General features: G+C 41.5%; 1 protein-coding gene across 1 annotated transcript in view; it reads left to right on the top strand.

Moving 5' to 3' along the window:
- The window catches only part of SPOCK1 (SPARC (osteonectin), cwcv and kazal like domains proteoglycan 1), a 324,674-nt gene that overhangs the window by 241,195 nt on the left and 56,424 nt on the right, over positions 1 to 27,055 (top strand). Inside the window, exon 6 of the mRNA XM_056350365.1 lies at positions 17,713 to 17,827. Coding sequence (XP_056206340.1) covers positions 17,713 to 17,827 — 115 coding nt within the window. The remainder of the gene's footprint in view (positions 1 to 17,712; positions 17,828 to 27,055) is intronic.

Here is a 27,055-nt window from a genome sequence, read left to right as displayed (position 1 = left end):
GAAGAGAAAGGAAAGGTCCTTTCCCACTCTTCCTCTAATCAGCTGATCCCCTTGTTTTTGTGTTTTCTTTTTACCCCTTATCTTCAGCGGTGAGCTCTTCTGTCTCCATAGGTGGAGCTCTCTGCACAGGCACTGGTCTGCCTCTCCAGTACTGCGCCAAGCACACAGTCACTTTCCTTGCTGCTAAATTCACTTCAGAAAATCATCACCACCTCTAACCCCCCTCTCTTTTTTGCTTTTCCTTTTTATCCCAGGGTCCAAGACATTCTGCCATGATACCAATACATTATCTGGTACAGGCTTTGATATTTAATAGCTGGATGCCTCCTTGGTACTGAGCATCATCTTTGTTTCGGGAGCAGGGAGGAGACAGTGGGATGAGCCGAGCAGTCACGCATCGTTACACAGAGAATATGGTGTGGATATAAAAAGCAGCAATGTATGCGGGGAAAGTGTTTTTGTTAGGGTATCCAGGAGGCTAGGAAGGAAAGCCGGTTGTATAATTCATGTTAGGTGCCCTTGCTGCTGATCATGAATTTAGTCTTGTCTTGGCAAATCAGTCACACTTAGAGAATGACAAGGAAATGTAGCACTGGTGACAGCCTGTATTGCAAATATTTTTAAGGTCTTGGCTAGAGCATAGTGCTAGCCCAGAATATAGGCTCAAGGCCTCACTAGACAGACACTTTTGTCAGGGGCAATTGTGAAATCTAATATTCCTTAAATTAAATGTATTTCTACCCAGGGAGTTGTGCAAATCAGTCATGTTCCCTCGGTTTCCAGCCCTCAGCCTGGGCACTGCTGGAGGGATAGCTTTCCATGGTGCTCACGTATGCAGGGCTGCAGTTGACTCCTGCATGCTGCTGCCGTCCCTCGGCACAGCTCTGGCAGCACAGGTCACCCAGTCTCATTTCATTTGTAAAAGAAATGATCCAGATCACGTCCTTTCCTCAGCACCTTGATGAGGAGAATCCTTCCTGCTGACATGAGACAACCCAGAGACCAGGAGAATGCTGAAGGGCAGCGGGGCTTTATCCATCTGACTGGTCAGGGTGAGGCTAGGATGAGAAGGGACTCTAATGCCTTTCCTGAGAGATGGAGGCTGGTACTCACTGACTTACTAAATGGCTTCTCATGGAAGCAAGGGCTCAAGCCCAAATGATGCTATCCAGGGCAAAGGAGCAGGTGCTACAAAGTCTACAGTCTCTTTAAGCTTATTGCTTTAAATCGGCACAATGACTCTTCATTTCAGTGTCTTCTGAAGAGTACCTTCAGATAGTGTACCAAGTAGTGGCAGTTAAAATACTTACATTATTTTCAGCATTTTAGTACAGTTAATTTTGCAATATGTGTATATACGCATCGCATTGATTGTGTGAGCTAATGAACAGCTTAAATAAGTCACTTTATCCTTCTATCTTCCTTGGTGTTCACCCATCATAATACTTACGGTCTCCATAATGTTCAAGAAAAAAATACCACTGCTAAAATGACATTTGAACCTTCAAATGCTGAAAGCGGTCCTTCCAGCATCAGCTCAAAGGATAGCTGGTAGTGCTACAGGGCCAAGAGGATGAGTTTGTAAAGCGTGTGGCAAACATATCGATACCCAACCTGAGAACTTGGCGTCTGTTTAAGGCATTAAATGTCTGCAAGTTGAGCACATCAAATCTCATTTAAGTGTCAACTCTCTAAGCACCTATCAGTCACTGTGGGCATTAATTATGTGACTAACTGCAACAGCCATCAGCTGGATTAACCTCACTTTCATTAATTCTGCAGGGAGTTTAGACACTTTCCAGATCCAGATGAGAAAAGGCAACGTTGTAGTGTCTGTCCAAGGCACGTTGCAGTAAGTATTCAGCCGATACCGCCTCTAGGACGCAATTTTCTAGCCTCTTCTCTGAGCAGGGGCTAACTCTGTGTTGGAGCTTCAATTGTAAAAGCAGAACTTGGGCAGAGATGCCTCAGTTCCTTGCATTTCAAAGGTGACATCCTCTGGACAATTCAGGTACTGTGGCAGAAAGTGCACGCAGCTTTTTCAACAGCAAGAAATGGTTTCAAGGCTTTATATTGAAGTATTCCAGAAACCAGTTCCAAAAAAGCAGTCATCTTTGACTTCTGATCTGGTGAAGCTTCCGCAGTGATTTACAATATTATGATTACAGTCTGCAGGAAGGGTGATTTTTTTTAGAGCCTTTTAAGAGAGGTAATTTCAGAGTTCTTTTGAGGACGTGTGGGAATGTCTCAGACCTGTGAGGGGCAAGGGGAGGTTTGGTCTGGAGCATCACAGCAGCGTGAATTGCTGGGACCAGCTTTGAGCTCAGCTGTTTGGGATGGATGTAATGTTTGTGTACAAGGGGCAACAAGTGCACATACAGTATACCCCAGATAACCAACTGGTCAACAAAATGCATGATATTAGACACGAGAGCTTTGCTGTTTATTCTATCAAGTAGCTTTTTCAAAGGGAGTTACAAAAACTACAAAAATAAATCTCTTGCATGATTAAAACAGTACAAATATCAATGGTATAAATATGGCTATTGTATACTATGTGAAAAATACTGATTTATTATCTGGGTAAATCTTTTTAATCTTGAGCTATTTATGTTTTAGGAAAAAATCTTAGCCTAATGGGCTGAACTCCCTTCAAAAGTGTGAATACGTTCTCCAAATGTTTTTCACGGACTTTTGCAACATGCAAATATGAAGTCAAACTGCAGTTTTATTTAGGTTTCTATGGGGGTAAACTTCAGCAGAAACATTCTTGTATTCTGCTTTGCTTAGTTCTGTACTAGTATGCAGACGCTGGAATAGGTGGCATTTTCCAGTTCAAAGGGTCTACTACTGGGTGCTACATATTTATGAGGTCATTGTACATCTCATGTGTAGGAAAACACTTTTAATCTTCTGGAGTCCTAGAGTTCTTTGGGAGATAACATCTAAGTTTTACTAATAAGATTCATTCATTCTTAATAAACTTATATTGGAAAGTAATAAGATACATGTCACACACCTCATCTGCACAGTGGCCAGCTGGAAACTAGGGATATATTAATCCTAAGAATTAGTAATTTTGCTAGTGTCCAGACTATATGATACCTTCTGCAGTTCTACTCTTCTGGTTTTCTTAGTGTAAACTTGTTGCATTTTAAGTTGGCATGTTAAATGGAGAAAAACTGAGGAGTTTTAACCACTTATTGTGCCTTATGTTCAATGGTTAGCAGAAATAAGTGGAAAAAATTTTTTTACTTTTCTAAAAATCCCTGTAGTATTCAGCTGTAAGGGTTGTGTTGGTCTTTTTTACAAAATTTGTGGCTCATAGGCTTTTCCAACTTGAAATCGTTTGTTTCCAACCATTCCTTTCACTAAGGGGCAACAATTTTATTTTTATTATTGGATCCAGTGCCACTCAATGCCAAGCTAAGTCAACAGAAGAAGACTCTGTCTCCAGGTATGAGCATGAGACTTACCAATAACCAGTTTTCTAATTGAAACCAACGAGTTTCTGTAGGAGGATTGCCATGTTGGTTGTTTTAGGTTTTTAAGTGAGCAGTGGATTCTGACAGGTGGTCCATGGGCATCCGACGTGGGGTCAGTGAATTACTTTGCTTGGCACAGGGTCTGTGAACTAGTTTGCTTGGTCAAGAAAGGTACGTAAGTAAAGCAAAGCTGTTTTCAGGAGGCTTGAAGTCATGCTATAATGGACTGAATTTTTAGGAGCTGGTAAATAAGCAAAAGTCTGGAATTAGAGTGTATGTTTAGTGCTCTAATCTGGTTAATTGGGTGTTGTCGTCTCTCTGTATTTAAATATCATCACTCCTGTCATACAACCCATTATATTGTTGCTGGTGCAGAGCGTTTGCTATTTCCTGCTGCAGAATTGGCTGCACTTGAGCAGTAGTATGTGTTTATACCCTTATAAATACATAGGACTTTGACTTCTTTGTAGATGAAGGGAGCCATATAAATGGTAATTTAACTGCATAATTGTCTTACTGAATATATTTCAAAAAAATATTTAGTAGGATAGATGCAGTACATCAATACCAGTCAATTAAACTGCTCCGGGATCTTTTTTGAGAATTAGCAAATGCTCTGTTAGCTGTTGGGTGTTTGTAGAACGTACAGTATTTCTCTCACAAAATCTATTTGAATATAAATGCTCATGCCTTGGCCTATGTTGCACCAAGATTGCAACAACTTCTCACTAGCAATGCCCACAAGGTTATAAACTTCCTTGAGAACTTTAGTACCTTGACCTATGATAGTGTGAGAGTAAGAGCAGTATATATTAATTGTAAAGGGTTTTTATTATTTAGGAGGCATGCATGCTGTAGAATATTAGAATAGTAAAAATGCTTCAACTTTGGAGGAGGTTCTTGAAGCCTTTAGATTTCTTCAGGGCTCATGACCTTTTTTCTGTTCCCGTAAGGATACACACTGAAGCTATTCAGAAAGTCTTGCTGTTGAACTCACTGAAGTAGCAAAGCTAAAATCAAACCTGTGTTGTAAACTAGAATTTTGTGTTTCTTGTTACGCACTGCATTAAACCATAGGTTTGGTTTTTTTTATTTTAGATAAGCGTTTGTCATATCTGTGTCAGATTTCTCAAAGAACATGGTGAATTAACAGGACATGTTTAACACAATCTTGACAGAAAGGTTAAAGAGAATTCAGAAGGCAGCAAGGAAATAAGTAGTGTGTACTGCTCCAGGTGAAAACTAGAAGGAACCAGAATAAGTTGCAATTCTGCTTGTCTTAAATGGAGGCATTTATTTGTTCTACAGCAAATGCAATTTAAAATGTTTTAAGCAATTCCCTCCTTCAGTAATATTCACTACTGTCAATGCATACTGCAGTAGGACCTAGAAGGTGTGCGCCCACTGGGCTGAATTATTTTGCCAAAAACGTGTTTGAGACAGACTCTGCCCAGCATGCTTTGAAGGGAAAAGGATTCCTGCATCTGCCCGGTTCAGATTCTGTAGGATCAAGATCCCATGGCTGAGAAAGGCAGAGAGAAAAGTGGAAATGAAAGCAAATGTCATGGTTGCATCCTGATGAGAGTGGTTGCTGTGTTTCATGGCTACGGGGCTTTCTGCCATTGTTACCCGTGCTGAGCCAGCCCTGTTACTCGGAGGAGTGAGAAGGGGCCATAGGTCACTGGAACATGTGCTTCCTTGCACTTAATCTTGATGCCCACAGACATCTGCATATTCATACAGCTTATGGGAAATCCCAAGAAGTTTCCAGAGCTCCCTCTAAAGCTGCAGCAATTTCCATTGAAGGGAGTGATCAAAGCATATAGTAACTAAGCTTGAGTAGCTTTCTGGTTTGGAGCCGTCTGGCCGGTTGATGAGTTGCCCTATGCAATGGGTTCTTGTGCATTGAATAAGAAAACACCAGAGCTGGCAATACGTAAGGACTGCAAATACAGTATTTGTTCTGCTGGGGAAAGCTACTAATCTTGGTGATGGTAATCACAGGACTCCTTTTCTAACTTGATTAGAAGCCCAGTTGTGACTGTCAAATCAAACAAATCAACATGTGACGGTCATAGCTTAAAAACCCATCAATTACACTCCTCTGCCTACAGTTTTCTTTGAACTAAGGACAACGTGATTACTCCTGTTGTTAGTTCAGCTTGCCTGTTGTACATTTGATGTGTAAAGCCAATATTATTTATAAAATCCTCCTTTCTGCAGCCAAAGTCAAAATGGAAGAAAACTGTTATTTACATTATGAATTTCAGATTTCAAGCGTTGAAAGTTGTGTTCTTGAGAGGAGGAGGAAACAAGAAAATCTTAGAGCTTATTATGCCAACTCATAGCTAATTACACAAGCTTAAATAAAAACGTCATTTGCGCTAATTTAGTTACCTTGTTCCAAGCTCCATGCCTGCATTCAGTTAAAATGTGAAAATCTTTGTTCCAGTACCCAGACAATGTGATACAGGGGTTGTAAAACAAGAGGATTAGCTGCCTTTGGGTGGCTGGCTTGTAAGGGATTTTTATTCCAGGATCTTCTCCCTTTATGCATGGACAGGAGGTGCACCAATGCTTGAGGTGCTTAAAAGTTGTGATCCTAAATGCTCTGACCTTCCTGAGCGGTGCTAGTCTTTCAGCACGGTAAATGACTTTTTTTGATTATTTTTTTCCGTTTCAGAATTTGTATTTTGAGCTTTTACCAGCAAACAGCTTATTTGAGCCATTGAAAACATCAAAGGAGGTGTTTCTTGGCTTGGGTACATCTTTAATTTAAAGCAGATTTAATAAAGGCCAAAACAGGATAATACTGCAAAAGGATTAGCTGTGGTTACTTGATTTCTGAGCAAACACACCAATTCTGCTCTCTTTGTATGGGTGTCTTTCACAGTGAGTCCATTCACTGCACATTGAACTAGGCCTGGTGTTCCATATTTCTGTTTTGGGTTTTGGTTTTTTTTCCAAAAAAAATTCATTTTTTCTATTGTCTTCTGTAGAAATCAAAAGCATTGCTGAAAGCTTTAACTTCAAAGCTTAAGCCAACTTATTCTTCATTGGTTGCTATGCTCCAAAATACATTCCTGAAGCTTCTTTGCTAGTAACTGCCAAATGTTTTGTTTCAGCGCTCCTTAGCATTGGGGCTTTCAGTTTGGCTTTTGTTTTGATTTATTCTTCACAAAATAAAAATTCTGAGAAGTCAATTAAAAAATAGCTTGGCGTTCTTAGCACTTAAAGCTTGTTGCTGTTCTGAAAGCAACCAGAGCAGTGATGCTGCAGAATGCTGTTTATTTCATATTAGTACTTACGCTTCAGATTTTCTCTGTCTATAAACAACAGGAAAAAAGTCTCTCAGAAGTCTGAAAATCTACTTCCTACTGTACGTTTCATACATCAGTAGCTTGGCTTTGAGATATTTCCCAATACTTCAACCTTCTCCCCAAGTTCTTTGTAACACAAGCCCTGGGAAGCACAAAACTTTACGAACATGATGTGCTAGTTGAAGTGTTACTAGTTTTTGTGGCAAGGTTGCTACAGAAGGCATAGGCAGCAGACGACCAGTTCAGTAGGCTTATTCAGGAGGTGAAGAAGGTGTAGTAGCAACTTTTCTTCAACTTTCATTTCTAAAAATACATACATCAGAGGGTTGAACTGTACTGCTGAACTGTTCTTAGCCTGCAGAGCCATAGCAGTCAGAACCTTGCCCTAATAACTCGCTGTCAGATGCATCAGACACCTTACAGTAACTGCAAATACAGTACTAAATACAGGGCCCTCACCTAATGCTTTAGGCTCCTTATGTTCTACAGAAAGCACATGACTTTGCAGTTACTGATTGATGGGGAGAGTTGGCGGAGAGATTTTTTTTTTGAGATGCTGAGATATTGCTGTCATACCAGTCGCATAAAAGCCTGAAGCGAACATGCCTGTCCTTTATGGTGGTCAGCAGATGCTGCTTTTTGCCCAGGTATGGGCAGATGGATATGAGAATGACTAAGTAGATGGAGCGTTGCCTCATCTGAAATCTAGATTGATACAGTTGCATGGTGTAGCTAAATTGCTCTGTTTAAAATGGCATTGCCTGGGTGGAAAGCCTGTGCTTGGGGATCTGAATGTCTTGCATAGCCTTCCCTCTGCCATATGTAGGCAGTTGTTTAGCTGGTAACGGGACTATCTGTATATGCATAGAGCCACAGATCGTTACCTCTTGGTTATGTTCACGTTATCTGATGTGTTGTCTCCATGAGAGAAATTAAATTGCCTTTAGTAATTTGAAGCAAGTAAAAATGACAAATCATCGTTCTCCTGTGATCGGTAAATGGCTACAGAATGAGAATGCATCTCAATTACATGGCAAGTACATTTCAAGCAGCATCGATCGTTCCAAATCTCCAATTGTTTTCCTGTGATTTTTCTTTACTTTTAAACTAAGATGACTTTAGTCTATTAAAAATAAGTAGCTTCTTTCCACTTTGAACAATGCCATTAGCTATGAACTCTCAGCTCATAATTATGAAGAGTTAGAACAGAGAATAATTTCATAGAGACAAAAGCAATATAATATATATGCATAGAAATGAAAGAAAATAAATGCAGTAGGAAAGTGATTTTTAAAGTCTGCATCTTGAGATGTGGCAGGCTAGTATACTGGAACACAAAAACTCCCATGTGCAGCTAGAAAATGGTCATCATTAGTAGGCTATCATGCAAATCCTGCAGGAAGAAAAAAAAGTAGGTATTTAGTGGCAGAAAATGTTTTTGTACGTGAATATGGAACATTGGGCTATAAGATACGTTTTTATTTTTTTTTAAACAAGCCAACATTGCTGCCTCCATTTGCATTTGGATTATTCTCATCCTGCAAATATTCCTGACTACAGAATTAGTATCTCCAAAGACAGTTCATAGCAGTAATTACCAGGCACAGCGCGTGATTATGCCATGCAACGAAGCGTCATCCTGCAGAGACCCCCAAGTTAGTGCCACCCTGCAGCAGCGAGTCCCTGCGTGCGGGAGGAGGCTGGGGAGCAAGAGCTGCTGCTCTGCCCCGGCTGCCCCGTGGGACGAGTGGCTGTGTGTCGGTGACGCGGTGACTCGGCTCCTGCATTCGTGCACGAGGAGCCAGCTTGCACAACCCGGCGCATGGGCATGACCTTGCTGCTTAGAAGTGACCCGCAGAGTCACCAAATCCAAACGGCAGGCTGAAGCCCGGGTTTCAGCCTGAGAATGTGACTCTGCTGGGGAGAGGACAAGTGTGTGCCTACCCCGTACTAGCCATTGCATGGTTACTAACAGGAGGTAGAATCAGAGGAAAGCAGGGTGGTTTGCAGATTTAACACGGGCTGGAACTTTGTGTTAAATCTCAGGGAGAAGGAGGGTGGGTGTCTTTATTTTGACCCGGCCATTTCTAGTGGCAGAAGTGCTTTGTCTTCATTTACCTTTTAACTTGTCTTGGTCGCTTCAGCCAGTGAAGGAAAAGTCAAAATCAGCGTTGCACAAGTGTTTCTACTTGTGAATTGTCTCTTTTGTGTCAAGTTCCAGCCCAGCTTGGCCCCTGCTGCTCCAGTGAGCACCAGAGTTTCTTACAAGATGATAAACCAGCTATGTCCCCCCTCACCTTGGCCTAGGTGTTTCCAGAGCTGTCATCTAAATTACTTTTAAAAACAAATTTAATTTCTATACAACATTCTAGATTTTGATGCCTAGAACTACTGCCTTGTTTGCACACAAGATGACAACCGTTTGTTTTCATTGTTACATCGTATTACCAAGTGGTCACTTGAATGTCCTCCACCTCCTGTATCCAGTGCTGTGACCTTATATGCCATATATTCTGGCTGATGCAATTAAGCTGCATTTTTTTTTTAAACATTCCTGCTTCACACTGAGCTGATTGCCAGCTATTTCTCAGGGCGATTTGTCTTGTATTAAAACATAATTTTGTCCTTCAGTGGCCTGTCCAGAAGTCCCTGAATTAGCTGATTTTGCTCTGTCCATAAGGGCAGTTTGCAGTAGCACAACTACATAATAATTTTCTTGGTTTGCAGTCCTGCCATTCAACACTGAAATGGTTCAACATGCCCACAAGCAGTCACCCTACTAACTCTTCAGCTATCAGTCAGTTTGGGAAATGGATTTTTTTATTATTATTTTTAAAGTCTGTGGTTCTTTCTTCTTTGGGTAGCAGGGTAGTAGCAGTAATGTCTAAATGCAAAGGGTTTGGCTACTTCGAGTCCAATTACAAATATGAAAGCTCACCCAAGCAGTCCTTTAGAAACAAATTAATGACAGAACGCTTAGGACTCCATATTCTGACTGCAGCGTGCTCAAATGCTCTGCTCCGGAGTCATTGCTTTAGCTGTGCCATTGCCCTGGGTTTCCACGCGCCTGGGGAGCCCTGAGAGTGCAGTGTTGGCACACATGCCCCGCGGCTCTGCCCCGCTCCCGTCCGCCTTCTGCCCCTGGCTCTGGTGTGTAGGACCCCATGAGCACAGGCTCGCTTTTAAGTATCTCTCTTGCACTAATTTGAGGGCAAGGAAGAGCCATGAACTCTTCTTGGGAGCAAAGCTGACCCTCTAGTGAGCAGTCAGGCTCATTGTTTTCTAAAACAACTCTTAACTTTGACGAAAACAAGGAGCCCCTTCTGCTGTTCTGCTGCTAAGTATTTTTAGAGAGGGGTGCACCGTTCTTACTATGGTCTGGAGTCAAAAATATGCAATTGTTCTGATTTTGGCAGGGATAGAGATGATTTTCTTCTTAGTAGCTGGTACAGCGCTGTGTTTTGGATTTAGGATGAGAGCAGTGTTGATAACACAGGGATGGGTTAGCTCTTGCTAACTAGCGCTTACCCCAAGTCAAGGGATTCTCAGCTTCCCCGGCTCTGCCAACAACAAGCTGCGGCGGAGCAGGGCCAGGAGAGCTGACCTGACCCAGCCAAAGGATATTCCATACCATAGAACATCATGCCCAGTATATAAACTGGGGGGAGTTGGTCGGGGACTGGCTGGGCATCGGTCAGTGGGGGGTGAGCAGTAGTACTGTGCATCACTTGGGGTTTAGTTTGGGGTGTTTTTTCCCTTTTGGGTTTTTTTTTCCTCTCTCCTTTTCATTATAAGTGGTGGTGTTAGTATTATATTTTATTTCAATTATTACATTGTTATTATCTCAATCCACAAGTTTTACCTGTTTTGTGATTCTCCTCCCCATTTGAGCGAGCAGCTGCGTGGTGCTTAGTTGCCAGCTGCGGTTAAACCCCAACAGCAATTAATGCCATCCTGAGTTGTGTGATAGCCTCTTGCACCTCAGCTCCATCCTTTCTGAAGCCCAGGCCAGGAACCAATTGTCTTTTCCTGGAAGATGAACCTTCTTTCTGGTTGCCCTGGAGTTGGTAGTCAGTTATTTAAACTTTACAATGTAAGAGTCAAAAATACTTAGTGGTTGCATATGGCTGGGACCTAACAACAAAAAAAAAAGCAGCTGAAAAACTTAAAATTAAAAAAAAAAAAAGTGTTGTTACATTTCAAAATCTTAAAGTTGACAAGCGTAATTTAAGGACCTGAGACATGTGCTTGGAGCACCTGTGTTTGGCAATATTAATGATGTGACCTCCTGACTTAAAGAGTGATATTTAAGGATTGCCTGGGTCTCATGCTTTTCCTCTGCTCCGTGGTTAATTTTACCCTGAGGGCAAAGTCCTGCAGCTCTCCCTCATTAGAGCTGCAGGACTGCGGAGGGCAGAGCTGTGGAGTGTAGAGCAATTTGTGGTCCTCGGAGCTTTGCTGCACGAGACCTTTTGGCGATACTGCATTCAGCTGCGTAAATCTGTTCAGCCTATTTAATATCAGTGCCTTGGAACCTGGGACTCTTTCTTCTTGACCCCACACCTGGAAGCTGTTCTCTTTTGCTAGCAGATTATGAACCACTAGCCTGTCAGCTGAGTGTGCAATAAGAGACTTTCTCAAATATTTGTTGTTCACCTGAGATATAATAAGGTCCTTTGTGTCATTTCTTGCAAAAAGGAGAATTTCTGAGGCAATCGGCTATAACATCTGCTTCAAAGCTACAGCTAGCACACAGTTTAAAAATGGTTCAATCTGTATTTACTCAATAGGTTGTTTATGTTAATTAGAGTTAATTCCGCCACTGGTATGCATGCCTAACTCCCATTAATATCAGCAGCAGCTATGTATTCTCGTAAGGAGAACAAAGCCTCTAATTAGATATCTTGAAAACTTGGAGTTCCTTGTACAGCTTTTATTGCAAAGATGAAGTGCTGTATGTTTGCCTGCTAACTATTCTAATAGAAAAAAAAAAAAAAAATACCGACCTCCCCTTTATCTCTGTTGCAATGAGATGAGGCAGTCCCAGAGCAGACGCGGGGCAGGACGCGCTGTAGGGGGCTTACCCTCCAAGCAGAGGGAACAGCATGTGTGTGCCCGGAGAAAGGAGACGACTGTACCAGCTAGCCAAAATGCTGGTTGGCCATGGAATAGCCGCTCTGTCACTGTGAAGCCTCCCCAGGTGGTCAGTCCTTCGGGGCAGAGCCTGGTCTGTGTTTGCAGTGGCCACCCTGAGGCACGGAGCCACGTTGCCCTGTGCCCGCGCAGCCCCTCTCCGGCAGCGGCACGGGCAGGCTCTGGTTTGTGGGGCAGCAGAACCCCCCGGCAGGGGGACACAGTGCCAAGGGACCACCAGCCCTGTCCCACAGCCCAGAATTTAAGACTCCTGTCAGGACTTTGCGTTAGCATCTGACTTTTTGCAAACATGAATTCACGTGGTTGACTTTGCTGTCTCCCAGCTGCGTAACTGGGACACTTGGTTTTAGGATTTCAGGTTTTACAAAGCCTAAAAGGTTTGGACAACTCCCATTAAAACTTTTTAATGTACTTGTTCAGCAGGATGCAATGAGAGTGTACCCTATGACATTTCTTTTGGGATTTGAAGAAAAGAAACTGAACCTTTTTTTGTTGTGCCAAGTTTTTTGTGTTTGGGTTTTTTTTTTAAAAAAAAAAAAAGTCTTTTGGTCTGAGTGTGGTCCAAATATAGTAATTTTTTTCCATCTGATTAAAACTCGAAACAAAGGCATATAAAGAAAATACTGGTAAGAGTCCTAGCTAAGGAAGCAGTGGCAAGCACTGCTCTAAAGCTTGTAAACAAACAGCCCCTCTTAAATAAGTGTCTGAATTCCAATGGATTCTAATTATCTGCTCAGACAGATAAGTACGAAAAACTAGTGTATAAAGAAACTCAACTGAAAAATATATATGCTGTAATTTCAGGAAGTTTTAGCTTTTGTTGGTGGTAGATACCGAGTAAAAGATAAGGTAGAAAATAATGAGTTTTTGTTATTTGTATCTTAAGTTTAGAAGAGACATATTGTGAGTGAACAAAAGATGCACCATAAAACAAACACTGCACTGAAATAATTCTTGGTGGAAATGTAAAAAGCTGCTGGGCGCTAAAGATGCAGTGTCTTCCAGGTGAGAACACTGTTCAACAAGAGTTTTAGAGCCACTGCTATTAGTAAGATGTAATATTTCAGTTTTTTCACATACATTTTAATTAGTATGCTATAAAATTTAACCTATTCCAATTTTCAGTCTTTTGAGAAGATGAACTACCATGAAATCTCTTTATATTGTCTGCTAATCCCTAAATACTCCCACCAACAAAAAATACGCTTCTCTCTTTTATAATTCAGATTTCAATTAATGACAGAAGCAATAGAAGTTTGGAAGCTAACATTTTCTCCTTGATTAGCATAACTACAAGAAATTTTAAATGATAGATTTTGTGTTATGGATTTTATGCATTAAGACCAAATCAGGGTCTGAGAGCTTCCTTTCTGCTGAATCCTGGATGAAGCGTGCTCCCTCCTCATCTTCTTCCCTGGTGTTTGTTATCAAGGCTGCGAGATCGCTCTGTGCAAAGTTCTCGGGTGGTTTGTCCTCTCTGTGGCTTTGTGAACAGAGCAGATTAGGCACATAGTGTGTCCCGGGCCATCAGGGGCACCTGCAGGTTCTCAATTACATCTGCACTCCCTCCCAGTGAAGGGTGCTGTCAGGGCTGGGATCTGGCAGTATTTATCCTATATATTGTAATTAGAACCACAGTGAAGAAGTGCACCGCTAATGTCGTTACCGTGTGAGCTGCCAGTCTTCATCCCAGCACGTGTACTTAAAGCATCGGATACTGTCGGTGGGCACTAATTCCGTCTCTCCTGTTGAGAGCATTTATTGGCGTAGTGCCCCTGCCTGCTCTCCTCCACTGGCAGGGGAGTATTACCTGTTCCCAGCAGGGACCGGCTGGGTACCTGCTGGTGGAAGGAGAAGCTTCCTGAGCTGCTGCCTCACCTGTAGCTGGCTGCCGGAGGGCGTTTCGACTCTGCAGCAGATCACTGAGGTGTGCATCACGCGATGCCAGCTGGGCAGCAGCCCATGGAGCCGCTCCATGCAGATGCTCGTGGTGGCCAGCAGCCGCCCGTGTGCTGGCCCCTCTTTCCCCCCGCTGCTGCCTTACTTCGCTGCATTTTAAGCAAACACGTGAGTTCCATGTGTCAGTATGCAAAGCTCCTCAAGCCGTTAATGTGGTCTGGAGGCTGTACTAGGCTGCGCGTGTAGACACTCATTAGTCAAATATACACCCTTGTGCAAAAGATCACAGGACTTACTCAGTACTATTACTGTAACGTGCAGGTTAGATCAAAACCTGGCTGCCAAAAATTGAAAGCCAGTATAAAGGCAGAGATACGCCGTTTTATTACATCATTAAAAAATATCTAGATTCTCCTCTAGCAGGAACTACAGGCTGGAGACTGACAGACAAGAATAAAATAGCTGGGAATAAATTTTATGTAGCTATTTGCCTTCTCCCTCAAATGCTTATGCAAAACACATTGCTGTAGAATCACTGACAATAAAGAGGGAATCATTATACGAGTAGTGGATTCTCAGGAGAACACTTTAGCCAAAACACACTCTGCAATAATTTCCCACGTCTTAGTTGAATAAATTAATTTATGAATTTTCCATGAATATGTTCAACCGTTTCTCCCCTCATATATTTTATTGATCTCCATATACATTTAGCAACAAATAACAGAGCTGCTTTTCCATTTGCAGTAAAATAGTTTCGAGATGTTTATGTGGGCCTTGGGGTTCATAGTAAACAAATGCAGTTCAAACACTGGGGAGGTAGCAGAGAAAATGAAGCTTGGCAGGATGCAGGGAGCTCTGCTAGGAGAAAAAGCTCAGCAGAGTCTACATCCAGCCTTACCACCAGTGAGGTGTCCCCTGAAATCAGAGGGAGCAGCCCTGAACTGTGGGACTGCTCCTGGTAAGTCCCGTGTGGAATCGCTGCCAGGAGCTTCACGGCTCATGTCTGCAAACCTGCAATGTCCCTTCGGTGTGAAAGACCAATAGGTTGGATCATTCCTTCATTAAGTATGTTTTGTCCTGTAATGCATACCTTCTTACTTTCATGTGAGAAAGGAGATGAGGATGGCAAAAGGAAAGAGGGAGTTTGGGGTTTCTCCACAAAAATAGAAATGCAGGGTCTGTGGTCTGGAGAAGGCCAGCAGGCTCCTTCTAGACTGTAGATCCAGTGACAGAGTAGTCTGAAAACTTCATTTTTGCTCCACAAGACACCTTCTGTGGCCACCCTGCCTCTGAATATCACTTCGTTTGGCTTAGGCAATGTCATTAAATCCGAAGTTGAGCTACTCATATATAGGCCGTTACAGTGAATAAGCACACCATCACATGGAAACTGTGATATTTCCAAGTTTTTCTTTAGAGAAGGGGAAAACAGTCGCAGTGATTAGATGTTGAAAAGTAGTCGGTATCATCCTAATTTAATGTTTAAAACTATGGAGTTCTTTAATTTTCCTCCTCCAACACCAAGCTGCCATCCCACATCTATGTGTATACAAACAAACATCCCAAACAAGTAAGGTGGGCATACAGTGTGGTTAATCATAGGTGTAAATTTACTCACATGTGACTGCACCGTTGTGATCTTCAACTTTAGCTCAGCTCCTTGCCCTGCACGCTCAGATGACAGAGATAGCCCTTTTTAAGCAGTTTCTTTTGTGGTCTATTTCAAGCTTTCTGGTTGTCATTTTTATCAATCATAAGGAAAGCTGAGGGGAGACTTGCCTTGCTGTTTCCAAATATAAAGCTCTTTCTTTCTTAACTACATGTAATGACGGGCTTGAAATAGGCCTTGCCATCCTAAAGGTGGTATTTGAAGTATAACTGCTAATGCTGAAATACATAATTTACATTTATTATCCATAATAAAACATGTAACTAATTGATGTTCTGTAAGGGATTAAATGATCAACTGCAGCTGCAGGGTGAAGATTTATGCCTGTGTTCTTTATAACACATTGACTATTGGAATATGCTGCAGAGTCGTTGCCTTCAGGAGTGTGTGCTCAGAGTGTTCTCCTTTCTCTTGTTCTCCTTCTGATATGTTTCCTCTTGTGTTTGTGTTCTGTGCAAAGTGATTTATGGAGGAAACGGATGAAAAATAAGTACTTACATTCCCTTCAGACTTGCAAGGTACTAGTCTAAAGGGCAAGCCAAGCTTGCACATGTTTGTGTGTGGCCGTGCATTTGCTAAATTGGAACATCACACAGAGCGTGCAACCACCACGGTGCATTGAAGTTCAGAATGGCCAGGAGATAATGTCAACAGAATGGGATGTAGGCACAGGATAATGGTCTCCTGCTGCTAGATTAAAGCCTGGGCAAAGATGAGCCCTTTTAACAAAAACAAACAGAGGCAAAGCCAGGTTATTTGCAGTACTTTCAGAGCAGGAGGCATTTATCTTGTAACAACATCCTGTTCTGTTCTCTTGGCTTCCACCGTACCAAAATAACGGCAGACGATGCTGTGATTTTCATCAGTGGCTGTTGCTAGACGAGCTCTAGTTGCCCGCTGCATCCTCGTCGGCTAACACCGTGGTCTTATGTTGTGTGTCCTCCAGCCTTCAAAAAAGCCGCACGTTTCAAAAACACATTGTGTCACACTGTGTAAGCATGCTGGCCGACTTTTAAATGAAAAAGAATTAATCTATAATAAAACTCAGAGTTACCAAAGGGATTTTACAGCCCGACGTTTCGGATTTCCCCTGGCAGGAGGCAGGCTCCGCAGGGAGGAGCACCAGCCTTAGCACTGCAGGCAATGCTCCCCCTTGCATTAGAAGCCCTCAGATTCTGATCTGGTAAAATCAGTGCTTGAAGACAAAAAATGGAACTGAATTCCGTTCATTAAGTATCAAGCCAAAGAGAATGCCTCACACAGTTTTGTTCCTGCTGCTATGTGCCGTTTGCTTTTACTCTGTTTTATTAGTATGTTAGTCCAGTCTCCAGGAACTGTGCTGCCGGGCACAGCCTGGGGAAAATATCCTTGGGGCAGTAACACAGAGAGGACAACTGCACAGGCACAAAGCTCTTAGAGGAAAGTCAGCACGAAAATATATGTAATGCAAACAGCAGAGGCTATGAATACTGTGTTATAAATCAGGGCTTTTAACTAGCACACTTCTGCGGTATTAATTCTTCTGAGTAGTCTCATTTGTCCAATACTGCATATGTCCTGCTGTCCTAAATGGTTTGAATGCGGTGACTGTCGAGATCACCACGTGTTGTAAATCCCGTCTGCTGAGGTTTTAGGGAAGGGAAAGGAACAAGTTGCTGAGGCGAGCGGCTCTGGTGCCAGCACGGTCACAGCAGAGTACTCCAGCTCCTCAAAAGACCCAACTAATAAAACAGTAACAGGTGATAATGGCATGATTTCATCCCTGAAACATGGTAATGCAGCATAGGAAACACATGGGATTCTGGAGGTTTGGGCTGTATTTTCCTCCTAGCTTTGCTACTGATCTCTTAGGTGACCTGGAAGAAATTGTTTCACCTTTCTGTGCTGCAGATTCCATCTATTTAAGCAGGGAATAATGACAACTCTTTACAAGGCACATTTAGAACTGCCGTGCAAAACTCTGCGTAGGAAGTAGCTATTATTGTTGTTATCTGTAATAATAAAAACAATGGCATTTTCAATAGAGACTGAAGTTTTGCAATCTGTCCAATGCCTTTACTGCTAAATACAATTTCTCATTTAATCCACAGCTGCTGCTTTTATGTCTTGTCCTAGTTCAAAATGTATAAAATGTATTCTTCCCTTCTTTTTTTTTTTTTTTTCTTTTAATATATGATTCTAGTGCAAGTTGGAGTTTCACGCATGTACTTCTGGCAAAACCATCACAGCTCAATGCGAAGGGCCCTGCCCCTGCCTTCCCGGACCTGAAAGTTCAAAACACAAGACAGAGAAGACTGGTAAGCTGAGCTGTTAATGGAATTGTAGCAGATTAATTGCTTCCTGCTATGTTCTTAGACAAATGTAAGAAAGGCATTTCTTAACTAGTAGATTTTATATGTAATGGTTTCTGAGTAAAAGCTAAGGTACAACTACACCTTTTCTAAACATGTAGTACTTTCAGGTACCTTAACTGCTGTAAAACTAACACCTGCTTGAGAGAGTATCATAGGAAAACTGAGTTCGGGCTAATGAATCTCATTTTTGAGTGAAAATATTGAATCATCATAACAGAAAGACAGACAAGAAAAATATTCTACTTGATGGTTCATTACTTCATAAATTAAAAGCAATCAGTAGCCTGTGTGTTAACCATGAAGTCATTTAAAGTCACACATATATATTGCATGGGATCAGAGTTATAATATTAATGTTTATTATTATTGTTATCATCAAAAGTCAAATACGTTGCATATAGACACATGTATTTGTATTTATATATGAAATTGTTTCACCAAGAAGCTCATTGCAAATGATGACATACCAAGCTGAAGGTTGGAGTCTCGGCACAAATGGCCATTTCTCTTGCCAGCTCTCCGGTGAGTGCTCCATTTCACTCTGAAAGCCTGGTGAGCCCATTCACCCCCCAGGTCTTTTCCGAGGAAGTAAGCACAAGCTGTCTGGGTCTGACCTCATCCTAAGGGAATTAGTTCTTGCAAAGTGGCTGACTAAAAGCAGAAGTCCAGCAGCAGGACCACAGCCAGGTTCTGTCTAAGAGTTGCCACCGTGCTCGGGGGAAAGCCCTTTGGAAGAGAAAAGAGTTGTTGGTGTGGTTGTGGTTTCTTGATCTGAATGCAGATGTGCTGGTGAGGGCATTCGTGGCAGCGTGAATACTAGCCTGTGTAAGCCCAGCGTGTCTCCCCTCTCTTAGGGGAGTGCGAGGGGCAACGCGCTGGCAGCTGCGGGGCGCCTGGCTGTGCTGGTAGCTCACAAAGCCAAAGCAGTGACTTACACAGCTCTGTCACATTAAGCAGTGAAATGTGTGTGTGTTACCTCTGGTTTTTTCTGTGATTCTATACATATATAGATAGATATGTTTAAACCAGATGAAGCTTTAACAATGATCTGTTTGACCCAAAATATTTGAGAATCTCCCTTCACTCTTACTCCTCCCCAGTCTGGACGCATTCCGACAGTAGCGGGCACAGAAACTGAGCCAAAGTTTCAGCAGCTCTTCCTCTGGTTAGTTCAGGCCTTGTCTCTTCAGCTGAAAACCCTGATGATCCTGCTGGTGCTGCTCCACACGGCGCATCCTCGAGCATGGCACCAGTTTTCACATCAGGTCTCCATTTTACAAGAAGTGACTCTCCAGCCTAGATTTCGAAAATTCAGGTTTATTCCACTTTTTTGCAAATCACAGGCATTTTTCTGCATAGCTATCAAACTCAGATGAAGTATTTCAGATGGCAAGGTTCTGAAATCAATATATAACTGTAATATTGCTTTATGTGGCTGGAATCTTTTGGTTACAGTATACCCACTGATAAATTGCCTTATTCATATTTTCTGTTTCTTGTAGCCCTTATCAGGCTACAAGAAATATTTCTTTTTCTTTGCCCTTTCTATTTCTTTGCCCTTATCAGAAAGAGTTTCAGATTAATAAATCTACAGTGACATTTTAAGCTACAATTTCATTCACACAAGAGAAAAAAGATTCTAATAACCCTTATCTTGATAAATGCAATTTGACACGGTGTACGTATTCTGAAACCCAGGCTTTTGTTTTCCTTGACTCAAAACTTTTAACTCCAGCCAACAAAGCATTAATTTAATGGGTTGAGTGATCTGCAGAGCAACTTTCCTGAGAGGTTTTTCAAGAGGCCGAACTTGAGCTAATGGTACTTCTGCCATTGCCCCAGTGACAAGGACATGAAATGCCTCAGTTCTGGCATCTTCAGTGTGGCATGAGGGGGGAGGGTGCTCTGCCCCCTTGCAGAAGCACAGTCACCTGGGAATAAGGGAAATTGTTGCCACGTGTATGGAAACATTCAAAAACCTGAAGACACTACTCGACCCCTGTATCAAGTGTATGCAAAGAAACTGCTCCTGAGCCAGGTTGGACGGGGCTTTGAGCAACCTGGGCTAGGAGCAGCTGTCCCTGCCCATGGCAGGGGGCTGGAACTGGATGGTGTTTAAGGTTCCTTCCAACCCAAACCATTCTGTGATTCTGCGAGCCTGGTTATAGTGTTATAAGCAGAATACCTGTACAGGCAGGGGAGTGATTGTGTGTGTGCATGTATATGCAAAAAAATAATAGCAGTGTAATGTTTTGCTTTATCGCTATCTGTTCCTTTCTGGGGTTAGGTGCTGAAATGCCCACAAAAGGAGTTGGTATTGAGAATCAAATAATCAATAGCAAAGGCGCTTTCTAACTTGCTTCATCTTAAATTTTCTTCTGGATCTTTGAACATTCCGGTAACGTGCCAGTTAAAGACCTCCTTTAACTTACTTTCTCAGTCTCCTTTCTTCAGATGTTGTCCCAATGAGTGTAACAGAGTCTCAAACTGAGTATTTTAGAGTTTGTCAGACTTTTAACAAAGAGCTCCCAGGAGTTTCCATGAGAAAACATGAGTAAACTCTCCATATCAGTATAAATTTTACCCAGGTGCAGTTTTAGCAGCATCTGAAAAGAGAGTCGGTATTGTGCGCGTCTGCCCTTTACAGGCTGGAAGCCAGCCAGCTTTCCTTAGGTTTATGGGAGAATTATCAATTCTAATTGCTGACCACAAAAAATTTCCTTAGCGCTGCCTTTCATAAGTTTCCTTTAGTTGCTCAAGTAGTGTCACCCCGCTTCGGAGAAATAAGCCCCAACTAGTATCTGAGGTGACGTGAGTGAGGTGTGATGGCAATGACGTGGCAGAGCGTGGTGGTCCCCTGGAGCCTGGGCACAGCAGCGCTCGAGCGACCTCCCCTTCAGCAGATCTCCAGACCTCTCAGTCTGGAGCTTCTTGACTAGCAGTTTGGCTACTTGGTACTGTAGTCTTTTCTCTAGTCTTCACACAAAATTATTTTATTTTTCTCATACAGTACGATAGTATCATTAATATTGCTGAATTGGTATACAAGTCAGTCGTTTGATTTCTCATCTAAGAAATTGTATGAAAGATTTGTGTAGACAGTTGGGACTCGGGTTTCTGCTCCTTTTGTAGTTGCCAAGTTTGTGAAATCCATTCAAATACGGTGTAATCTTAAGTAGAAAATGATGGAGGGCTAAACCTCATGCCTTATACAGACATGTCAGTGGAAAAATGCTAAAGAGAATTACAGTGCAAATGCTTCCAGCAAAATGGAAATGCAGATCTTAGAGCTACCACATAAACTTTTTTATGCCTATTATACAACAAGGTTAAATGTATGTGGTTGTGAACTTCCAAATTGAAGACAGTTTGCATTAATCTTTACACGTTCATTCAATCACATTCAAATATTATTCCATGATAAATTACTTTCAGAAATTAAAAATGTAAAGGAACATTTAATTTCCAGAGTACTGTAATTCTAAATGTCGTGACCTTTTTTTATACGCTTGTGAATAAAATTGGCAGCAGCATCAAAGAAAAGCAATCTGAGTGTATGTGCTTGGAGGTAACAATTGGCTGCAGTGTCTGAGCCGTATTCCTTCCTCCTCCCTGGGCTCCTTTGAAAACATCTCTGCTTTGAGGATGAAAATCAAGACTAATAATCATCGTAATAAAACTGGAATTCCTTTTATAGTGCTAACTGGTACAATGGAGACGTTAATAAAAGAACACAAATGCAACCAAAAGAAAACGACACCAAAATTATTACCTTTAATAGCAAATAACAACAATAAAATCTTTCTACCATACAGCTAAATCTTGGAAGAGATGGCAGGATCATGTTCTTCATTTTCTTAAATGGGATTTTGAGTTGGAGTCTGAGAGGTAGAAAGCAGGACACTGTGAGGGTACTAATGAGAGATTTTGGAAAGGAAGACAAGCCCTAATGCTTTTTCTCTTTTCTTTTTGAGGCCCATCTAGATTCCTTTGGTTTGTCAAAACACTTGACACGCTTCATTATTCACAGCAGTATCCCCACCTGCAATATGCTTCCCATGATAGCTGCTGATTTTCAACTCGGCTGCCCAGAGACAGAGGTTGAGCTGTAATCTGCCCTGGGGTTAGCTGCCCTTCCAGAGTGCATGTGCCCTTTTATCTAGTACTGTAATGTGAGTAAGGCTGTAATTTCAGTGAAAGGACTGGTAACTGACTCTTAGTGACACCAAAGTGATAGAAGTTACTTAAGACACAAAGTCCTGTCTGCTGGTGGGTTTCAGGTACCTCTTTCTAAAAGCTCTGCAATATTAAATAGAGTTCTCATAAATCATAACTTAGACACTAGCTGAAGCTTCTAAAACCCATCCATAAACAAAGGACTTCAAATGAGAAACAAGTAGTTTTAGTTCTTCGGAATCTGCTGGCAAGGGCAGAGATTTTTCCCTTGAACGTGCCGTTCATTCTATCAAAAAGACAACATTGTGCAATGATTGGGGCATGTCTCGGCAAATGTGAATTTGTAGTTGCAATAACGTGGTTCTGCCGGCTTCCCCCATGCCTGTGTGACTCCTGTTTCTCACATATGTTATGGTGTAGTAGCTCAGGCAGGATGGTAAATGTTTAACAGCATGTCAGGGCTTTTTCTGACCATACCCTCTTTTTGTGTTCTCTGAGTTGAGTGCTGTACTCCCAACGTAGTAGCCTTCGTTTGTTGCCATCAGGGTTGCAGAGCCACCGGCGCATGAATGGATGCAGTGATTCAAAGGAGGTTTGCCCCTATCTCTGCATTGTGTCTTTTTGACTTTGCAGAAATGCCCAAAGCAACTTCTAAGAAAATGCTATTATCTTGATAAGGGAAATGTAAGGTCAACAGGCAGAAGCAAATATATTCAATTATACTGAGTGCTGTTTAAATTTCTAAAGAGAACCAAGAGAACACCTTTAAGTTACAGGAATAGGTCTTGGCAAGCTCAATCAAGAATCTGCCTTGTTTAGGGTATAGTTTAGGATATGAATTGTAGCATTTAACTACCAGCACTGCTGGGTGTGATGGTTGAGAAGGTCTACAGTTCCATTCCTTTATAAAAAGAGCACTCAGTGCATGAAGTTCATTTGAAGAAATCACAGTCATCTTTCCCAAATGGGTTGTATCACTTCTTGTGCCTGAATGACTGACCACTAAGAGAATTTGTAGTCTTGGAATTTAGTCTTTCTTTGCAATGCACTTTCAGCAAATATTTCAGTTTGAAATTGCTATTCTCAAGTTTTCATGACAGCAGAGTACGTAATTTGAAAGTTTGTGTAGATGAAGTATGAGTCATGAACATGGTTGAGTTGAAATTGATTCCTGGGTTTGATTTGCCAGGAAATGTTTCCTTTTGTGGCTTTAGTTTTGGAAAAAAGACTCCTCCTGACACTGAATTTCCAAGGAGATTTTTAAATGACCTATTTGAGTCTCAAACTCTGGGAATGGTAAAACAAACCCCTTCTAAAACTAGTATTAGCAAGAGTTTTAAAGCTTTAGTATATTACATTAAAACTAGGAGGGTTTTCTTTACTGTTTCAGAGAAGAAATTACGTTTGTTCAAACCGAAGAGTAACTGTCAGTGCAGGGCAGATACAAGGACATGAGATACAGTGATGTGTGTTCCAGGCACTGACATGATGTTTCTCTGGGCTTCATCAGTAGAGAGTAGAATTATTAGCTCTGAAATATCTGATTTTTTTTTCTCCAAAATTTTCTGTATGAATACTGCAATTCAGTCTTTTAATTTGTTACATGATGAAATGACCTTACCCAAGTAAATCTGAGTTATGTTGTATTGGTAAATAATAATTACAGTATTAATTACTATTATTATTACTGTTATTTTGCCTGAAAGCTTTCACACAAGCAGATCAGTCTTTATTATTCCCTTCCTGAAAGCGTGAAAGATTAACTTTTTTCATTTCTGCTAGATATTGTCTGTGAGTAGCTAAGTGGCTGCACCCAATTAATATTTGATTAAAAGAAAGTGAGAAGCAGGCAAGAACTGATACCTTTGCTCTTCATGGATAGCTATTGCCATCACCCACTCCTATCAGAGGCAAAAGCAAATAGCTTCCAGGCTGAGGCAGGAAAAGCAAGTCCTTGCCAGGGTCAGAAGAAAGAGCAAAGTAATCGTGGCTGGGGATGGTTCGTTCCGCAGCTCAACCTCACGTGCATCTTCCCAGCTTGCGTGGGAAAGGCTGTACGTTCTGCATGTACATATGTAATGGGAAAACGTGTATTTTTGTAGGAGTGTTACGTTGAATAGAACGCGCAAGCTGAGAGCCAGATCAGTAAAACGTTCACATGCTGAAAAGGAATCGAGCAAAAAAGCTACCGATGTGACTGAGAACGTGTTAGTTGACTGATACACAGGTGCTGTTTTTTCCTGGTATTTTTTTCATGTTCCTACCCCACATCTTTCTGGTATCTTCTGCCATGTCTGTGAAGGAAGTGTTTTATCAAGGCTCATGTGCAGAGCTAGCTTTGGAATAACTCAGGAAGGACCCATTAAATGCAAGTCCTTTTACTGTAGCTCAGAAAGATGGTGGTGCCCTTACAAGAGGTTTGAGAGGCCACTGGGCTCTCCCATTTGCTGAAGAAAATGTTGATGTGATGGCGTGATCGGTACTTAACCACGTCCACAAACTACGGAGGATTCCTTAGCAAAGCTTGGTGCTTGTAACTCCCTGCCTGGGTGGGAAGTTCTCCGTGTGCTCAGTAGATATCAGGCCCTTTCTGGTCCATCTTGAAAATCTGATCATCCTGAAGGATTTATAACTGAGCAATAGATGTTGCCGACTTGGAAGCATTAAAACTGCTGCTATTTATATCACCCTGAAATTATATCAAATCATACATCTTCTTTGCATTGATTTCAAGGCTAGCTACATATAATGAGGTGATCAATAGTAGTTACTGCTCCCCTTCAAATTCAGTGAAACATCTTTAATCAATGTAATTTAACCTCAAAAACATCCAAAATTTTTGTAATGACTTTGCTGTATTGCAGAAGTGAGGTGGAAGGGATTTCCATGGCATACAATTAACAAGTCATCATGCAGAACAGATCCAGGTACTGAAAACCCTTGCAGATAAATCACTTGCAGGCTTTAGGTTTTTGTTAGCAAATTAGGACAGACCTCATAAGGCCTTACAATGAGTAGTTCTCACACCCCTGAAGTATGGTACTTCCCTGAAGAAGGCAGGGCATCTTGAATCATGTAGATCAACTCAGAAGCCAGCAGCCTTTTAAACATTTTCATGAAAGCAAAAAGAATGTTGCAAGAAAAGGCACGGCATAACCTTGTATGCAAAATATTGCCCCATTCTGTCCCAAAATGTGCTGAGACACCTACCCCGAGGTGGGAAGGATTGCCAGCTTCTGTAGGGGTTGTGTGCATCAGGATTCAGTCAAGATCTCACGTAATGGTCTTTCCTCTCAGTTTATGCAGCTTGTAATATTCCTTTTTTTTTTTTTTTTTTCTTTTTTTTTTTTGAGGAGAAGTTAAGGCTTGGTATCTACATTCCAAAGTTAGTCAAAAACTCTTGGAAAAAAAGTAAGGAATGCAGAATGTAGCCATCAGTAAACAAAAGACATCAGCTATGCCAGGAAGAGAAATGGGAGAAAGGTACTACACAGATTTAAAATAGACTCAAAACTATCATTGTGAACCTGTATATTTTTCTATGTCCTAGCAAATAATTCTCAGGAATCTTTTTTGAGAAGCTGCACTTTTTCCTATAATGATACCTGAAAATATGTATTTCTTGGCCATTTGAAATTCAAAATAAGTAAATGACTTAATTGAAAAACCAACTCGTACGTCAAGTTGAGTCTTGTCACTGCAAACAGCTGTACTCAGCAGTTACTGCTTGAGTAAGTAGGTCCTTTGTCTTTGGTGAATGTTCCCAAATACAACTAACTGTGTCTGTATAATTAGCCAACACATAATGTGAATTGTAAACTTTATAATTGAAAGAACAATTCTAAATTTCTTTTTCACCAATACATGAGCATCATATTTTAGGATGTAGGTATGAACAGTCATAACAGTATAGTTGAAGGACTCAAACCTTCACAAAGAAAGAATATAAAGAGATTGCAGGCATCATATCAAAAATCACTTCTCAGTTTGAGGAAATATTATTGGATTTTTCAGCACCATTTATTCTGCATATACCGAGGTTTTGAATTATATGCAAACTATTTATACAACAGAAATGAAATTCATATTTTCAGACTGCTGCTTTTTCTGTCATAGCTGGGTAGTACAGGAAAATTGCCTGCCCAAAAATCTTTGTTAGGTTTAAAGAGTTAATTCAGGTCTGAACCTATGATACCTGAATGCTTTTTTTGCCAAAGAGAATAAATTTTAATATTTTTTGTACTTTTGACAATCATACACAGAAAGCACTCGAGTGTGCATGTGAAGCCTACTTTGACATGAACTTGAAAAGGAGAAAGAATTGTCCCCTGTAGAAATTGTTTTGCGTTTTGGTCTGGCTCAAAGGTTTTGGAACTCGGCACAGAAGCATTGACCATAGCAGACCCCAGACAGGTAACGAGTTAGGGATGATACCATCCATTGACTAGCTGTCACTTCCCTGGCATGATCTTCCATGGATTTGGTCAAATTGCAGCAGGCTCCAAAATACAACAGACAACTTCTTCTTTAGAGGCAAAAGTGATAGGGAGGAGGAAAAAGCAGCTTCGCTTCCGGACGCAGGGTGCTGTTCACTTTGCTTCTGTCGGGTACTGGCTGAGACAGGTGACTGTAGTAGCAACATCACCAGCAGCAGGGTTTGCACTTCCAGTGCATGCATCTCTTTCACAAGGTAACAAGCCGATAGAATAATGTTGAGCCAGAACTCCTGTCATAGTTTTTTTGAGGTTGAACCAGGACATGAGACATAACTCTTCATCATTGCTAAATAAATCCCAGACGGCACCGGGAGACAGGAACTGCATAAAAATAGCTGTGTCGTGGTGTAATTATATTAAAAACGGGGGGGGGGGGTGTGGGGGGGTGTGGCGGCGTTTCAAATCCTTTTGACATCTTAGGAAAGAAAACTTTTGAGGCTGTGCTACTTCTCTGGCAGCTCTCTGTGGCTGAAGCAAGTCCTTATGTTTTCGTAAGCTG

The sequence above is a fragment of the Falco biarmicus genome, chromosome 8 (genome assembly GCF_023638135.1).
Source record: "Falco biarmicus isolate bFalBia1 chromosome 8, bFalBia1.pri, whole genome shotgun sequence".
Taxonomy (NCBI): Eukaryota; Metazoa; Chordata; class Aves; order Falconiformes; family Falconidae; genus Falco; species Falco biarmicus.
The sequence above is the reverse complement of the archived record's forward strand: the minus strand, read 5'-3'. Positions and strand labels throughout refer to the sequence as shown.